At 43.4% G+C, this 6,202-nt stretch overlaps 1 protein-coding gene across 1 annotated transcript in view; it reads left to right on the plus strand.

The window, feature by feature from the left end:
* LOC122540620 (Down syndrome cell adhesion molecule-like protein 1 homolog) overlaps positions 1-6,202 on the plus strand; it is a 571,589-nt gene that overhangs the window by 479,483 nt on the left and 85,904 nt on the right. Inside the window, exon 20 of the mRNA XM_043676579.1 lies at positions 330-469. Within this exon, the coding sequence (XP_043532514.1) occupies positions 330-469 (140 nt within the window). The remainder of the gene's footprint in view (positions 1-329; positions 470-6,202) is intronic.

Here is a 6,202-nt window from a genome sequence, read left to right on the forward strand (position 1 = left end):
TCCATGCCTTCCATAATAATAAACTTTATTTGCCCTTTTCTGCATATATTACAATAGGTTATGTTTTGGGAAATAGATGTACACCATATTTTCTTTCAGATTTTTACATAATAAAATGATTACATCAACCTCTGTGAACTTAAGTAGAAATCAATAAGAATTTAGGCAAGTATGTTTGCTGAAGTCTCTAGGGTAATCGTTGATACGCTTTAGTTTTGAAAAGGCAGACTTTTGTGGCACATGCTGGTCTAGGAATTAATAAACAGCTTGACTAAATGTTATTAAAGCTGCTTTTCTTTATTTCACGCTCTGTTTATTCTTTGATTCAGTTCCAGGGCCTCCTGCGGAAATCAAAGCAGTACCCTCCTCAGCTAACAGCGTGGTGGTGGCCTGGCTCCCCCCTACCAAGCCAAATGGAATCATCCGCAAATACACCATCTTTTGTTCGAGCCCTGGATCTGGGCAGCCAGTAAGTAGCAACTTGTCCCATAACTTCATTCCCCATCCATTAACATTCAATATTAGCAACATGCCCCAAGAACACCAGGAAACTAAACAATCTGTAACCTTTCAGTCAAACTCCACTCTGGTAAATTCTGTGATTACAAAATAAATATTTACTGGGAAACTTTTTAAGTCTATGTAAGATTTCAGTCAGTCTTTCCAAGACACCACTGTTATCTCTCTCATTAGCCCTTAATAAGAACAACTCGTCCCTTAATCTTCCTCCCATCGAAATTCCCCATTTCACTATCTGCTCACCTCCTAAAGGGAGCTTATGACTGTGGTATCAATTTTGGGCTGTTCAGCCAGGCAAAGATTTTTGTACCTCAGCAATTTTTCACTCTGTAACGCCCAAGACTGGACAAGACTTAAATAACGTGTTCATTCATGTGACAGCTCATCTGCATCTCCCTTTGCATGTCTACTGGGGTGCACTGATTGGTTCACTCAGTTCCCCTCCTCTGTCACCCAGTAACATCACTTCTGCCTGTTGCTCAGCTTCACTTGGGATTGTTGCTTCTCTTTAATTTGCTGTCTTGTTCTGACCAAACTGCTAAGTTGCCATGTCCACATTCTTCCTTCCCCCTACAATATCACTGTAATGGTTTTCCACGTGATTTAGTCAGTTCTGGGAACTACATTTTGCAAAACTCTAGGCTTTTCCCTCTTTCAATCTCCAGGTTTCCAAAGAAACTAAAAGTTGGTGTCCTCAATTATTTCCTTTTGCTGAACTCTTCTTCTGTGGCTCTGTGGGGAGAACCAATGTCCTTCAGTCTGAAAACTGTTGGTTCAAGCTCACTCTGGAGACACAAGTGTACAGACTGATACTCCAGTGCAGTGCGGAGGGTGTACTGCACTCCTGAAGGTGCTATCTTTTGGCCAAGATGTTAAATCAAGCTTGTGTCTACTCTCTCAGATGACAATAAGATATATCGAGGCACTCTTTTGAAGAGACGTCGGGGTGTTATTCCTGATTTCCTATCCAATATTTACCCTTCGACTGACATCACTGAAAAAAAACCCAGATTATCTGGTCACTTGCTGTACATAAATAAGCAACTGTATTGTCTACATTACAACATTTTAAAGCATTTTATCAGCGGCAGTGTTCGCTGACCTCAACAACAGTGCATGCTCACAAATCAGGAAACATACATAGGCACAGTTCCACCTAATAAGTCATGACATACAATTTGGTGTCAGCCAACGCAACCTTTATCAGCAGTAAATTGCTTTGGGACTAAACTAAATTTATGAATGGCACTATATAGATGTAAATCCTCTTTGTTACCTTTCTCGCTGTTTTTATCCTTGTGTCTTGTGTTAAGAATCTTCACCTGGTCTTCCCCAGTGAGTCACGAGCTAACACATTGTTTCTAACTGGGCCAGCTGAGGCATTGTCCATGGCTCGTTTACTTTGCCCATGAGAGAAATACGCAAACCATCTGCCCAACAAATATGAGGAAAATTGAGAATATGCAGCAAAAAAAAAATCCACAGAGAAACTCAGGAAGGATATTGAATAAATTTGAGATTGGATGGTTAAATTGCTGACCATTTCATTATTATGCTGTGGTATATTCTTGTGCTAACTGTGATGTGATAATTATCATAAGCACAAGTGCTGTACCCGGAAATGCTTTGGGAGCGTGGTGTGGCTGTATGCTCATTTTTTAGTGACTAATCTATACTATTTCAACATCCTGGGCAAGCGTCCGTGACCAATCACTGATGTTTCCAAACCGGGCTTACTTTGTAACAAACAGTCTGGTGACATTTAGAAAGGCAGTGTCACATAGCAAAGTGCCCATTCAGAGAGGTTTGCCCAGTTCAATGTGCAGAATGACCTTACGAGGGGTCTGAGAAGCCTCAACTGTTGTATTCATCTAACTTTCACAATGTACGCTGTGGCAGTCAAGGGAGTGGGACAACTAAACAGGAACACGGATTGTGTTCCCCATTCAGCTCAGGGATTATCATGTTGCATTTCTAGTGCAACAGCTCATGTCATACTAGGCTATGCACAAAGTGCTAGAAAATGAGATTAGATAGTCAGGCGATTTTGCTTGGCACAGGCATGATGGGCTGAACAGCCTTTTTCTGTGTACTAAACTTCTATGACTCTACGACCCATTCAAAGAATTGAACCACCTACTCAGCATGAAGTCTTAATTACCTTGGTATAATCTGTTAACAGTGTACTGAGTGCAACAAAATCAGCAGGGTGGACCTCATAGAATATGAGGTAAAAACAATAACTGCAGATGCTGGAAACCAGATTCTGGATAAGTGGTGTTGGAAGAGCACAGCAATTCAGGCAGCATCCAACGAGCAGCTGAGTTCCCTCATTGGGGCTGTTAATCTGGTCCAATCAGACAGTCCTGGCTGACAGACAAGAACATAAATGCGAGAGGTTCTCGTCACTCTGAGAGCTGGCTCTGAGGGAGCTGGATCAGTGTCAAGGATTCTCCACATGTAAGTAAAGAGGGACTTGGTGATGAGATACCAGCCTCTGTGGAGTTATTTCAAACAATAGCAATATACTGTCTTCAAGTGTTGCAAATGTGTCAAAATCTTTATGGCAGAATAGCTAAATATCCACTTTCTACAGCGCTGGCCAGTGACTGTACAATCATTAATGGAGGTACCTTATCATTGCATTGGGCCCTGTGCTCCTTTAAGATTGCCTCTTTAACTGAAATAACTGCACAGAGGTCGGTGTCCCATAACCAAGGCACCTTTTATTTATAGGTGTAAAATACACTAGCTATGGCCAGACAGCTCAAAGCCAGTCCCTTGATTGAAGAGACCTTCTGAAATCCCTGGTTATATCTGTCAGCCAGGACTCCCTGACTGGCCCAGGTTAACAGCGTCAGTCAAGCAACTCATGGTCAATAAGATCCACCTGGTTCCAGTCACTTCATTAAACAATTTCATTAACCAAATTACAGTTTCTTGTTTCACACCTCCAGCATCCACAGTACCTTTTTTACAGTCAGTTCTGCTATAGTCCAGTTGTTCCATTCCGTGCAATCCCGTGTTAGAAGAAAATCATGTAATAGCAGCACCATTTAAGCTAATGGGGCTGGAATCACATTATAACCATTACGCAGTTTAAAATATCGCGCTTTAGAAACAGTGTCCTCAATTTGTCGATTGTGTTATAGCGAATGTGTGTTAACGAAACGCGTGTTATAACAGAGCGATCTGTATTTTGTTTATTATATCGCCGCTGCCTTATTGTTGGAGCTGCCATGTTACCTTCGGGATGTCAAATTCCAATTGGAAATTAACTACTTCATCTTCCCGATGAAGAGCTTATGCTCGAAACATCAACTCTCCTGCTCCTCGGATGCTGTCTGACCTGCTGTGCTTTTCTAGCACCACACCTTTTGACTCTGACCCTCCAGCATCTGCAGTCCTCACTTTCCTCTAAAAAAGCAAAATTGGATAGATGCTGGAGATCTGAAATAAAAACAGAAAGTGCTGGAAGAACTCAGCAGCCCCGGCAGCATCTGTGGAGAGAGAAAGAGAGTTAGAATTTCAAAAGCAATATGACATTCAGTGGGAGATGCTGAATGCTGCCTCTAACCGTGACACATCAGGAGAGACCTTTGTGTAGCTTTATGTGGGTCATGACTCATGTAGGGGCCTCAGTTATTCACTGCTGATATCAATCTGGATGTGGCTGGGTTGAGGGTAGTTATTCCTCAGCCAAGAGGGGAGAATAGTTGATTCATCTCCAGCTCTGTGTTGCCGTCTGTTTGAATATCGAAGTATAACCCCATCTCTGGCACAGGAAGCCACTTCACACCAGTTCTGATGAAGACTCACCGGACTCAAAACGTTAACTCTGCTTTCTCTCCCTGGATGCTGCCAGACCTGCTGAGTTTCTCAGGCAATTGCAGTTTCTTGTTTCACACTTCCAGCATCCACAGTACCTTTTTTACAGCTATAGTGCAGTAATTCCGTTCCTGTGCAATCCGTGTTATAAGAAAATTGTGTAATAGCGGTACCATTTACACTAATGAGGCTGTAATCGCAATTATAACTATTACACACTTTAAAAGATCGCGCTTTAGAAACAGTGTCCCCACATCATCAATTGTGTCATAACGAATATGTGTTAACAAAAACACGTGTTATAACAGAGCGACCTATATTTTGTTTATTATATTGTCACTGCCTTATTGTTGGAGTTGCCATGTTACCTCCAGGTTGTCAAATTCCAAAGGAGGTTTTGTCACGTGGCCACCCAAATCCTACCCGCAGTCTTCCCTTCTGCCCTCAATCCAGCCTCTGCTCAAACTGCTAATGGAGCCAAAAGGCTCCTCAGTGAAGAAGCTTAATTATCAGTCAAACTCATTAAAAAAAAATTGTCTACAGATGTGGGTATCACTGGCTGGGCCAGCATTTGTTGCCCATCCCTAATTGCCTGGAGTGCAGTTAAGAGCAAGCACAATACTTGGGTCTGAAGTCACATGTAGGCCAGACCAGGTAAGGATGGCAGATTTCCTTCCCTCAAGGACATTAGTGAATGAGATGGGTTTTTCCAGATAATCAATTCACAGTCATCATTAGATTCTTACTTCCAAAGTATTATTGAGTTCAAAGTCCACCATCGCCCACAGTGGGATTTGAACCCAGGTCATTACCTGAATTAACAGTCCAGTGATAATGCCACTTGGCCACCACCTTCCACAGTTTCTTCAGACTTCCCTTGTATCACCAGTATTACCAAATACATCAGTGAAAGGCTTCAGAGAAAAGAACACCCATTTCTGTTCTTTCAATGCCCCAAAGATTTTTTTCACCAGAAGTGCTCACTATTGTATCCTGGAAAATAATTATCAAGTCCTGAAGGATTCACAAGCCCCAGTTGTATCCCTTTGATAAGGATTCGGCTTTGTAGAAAATTGCAGGCCCAAATCCAGGCACCATTTTGCCAGAGCGGTGAGGAGACAAGGAGAGGTGAAGTGAGGGCTGCTGGAAAGGGTAAGTTTTCCCGCATTAAAAGGGACTTACCTTGGGAGACGTGCCTCCATTTGCCGAGAGGTGCGAGGGAGGAGCGAAGGACTTCTGGGAGGTCATATATTTGTGTGGTTGCGTTACCCGAAAAACTACTCGGGTAGTGTCTCCCACCCATCCTCCTCCTCTCACCAAAAAAAGACCTGTGCACCAGATTGGTAAGGTAACGAGTTTTTGTTTTATTCCTTATTTTTTCAACAGTCGCTTTGGGAATTTAGAATAGTGGGAATGGAGGCTAGGGCAGTTGAATGTTGCTCCTGCAGAATGTGGGAGGTAAGGGTCACCACTAGTGTCCCTGCTGACTACATCTGTGGGAAGTGCACCCAACTCCAGCTCCTCGAAAATCGCATTAGGGAACTGGAGCTGGAGCTGGATGAACTTTGGATCATTCGGGAGGCAGAGGGGGTTATTGAAAGGAGTTACAGGGAGGTAGTCACACCTAAGGTACAAGAAAAAGACAAATGGGTTACAGTCAGGGGACAGAAAGGGAACCGGCAGGCAGTGCAGGGATCCCCTGTGGCTGTTCCCCTCATCACCGTTTTGGTTACTGTTGGGGGGGGTGGGGGGTGGTGGCGACTTACCAGGGGAAAGCAGTGGGGTACAGGGCTCTGGCACAGAGTCTGCCCCTGCTGCTCAGAAGGGAAAGGGGAAGAGGAGCAGAGCAGTAGTC

This window comes from Chiloscyllium plagiosum, chromosome 35 (assembly GCF_004010195.1).
Source record: "Chiloscyllium plagiosum isolate BGI_BamShark_2017 chromosome 35, ASM401019v2, whole genome shotgun sequence".
In the NCBI taxonomy this organism is placed as follows: domain Eukaryota; kingdom Metazoa; phylum Chordata; class Chondrichthyes; order Orectolobiformes; family Hemiscylliidae; genus Chiloscyllium; species Chiloscyllium plagiosum.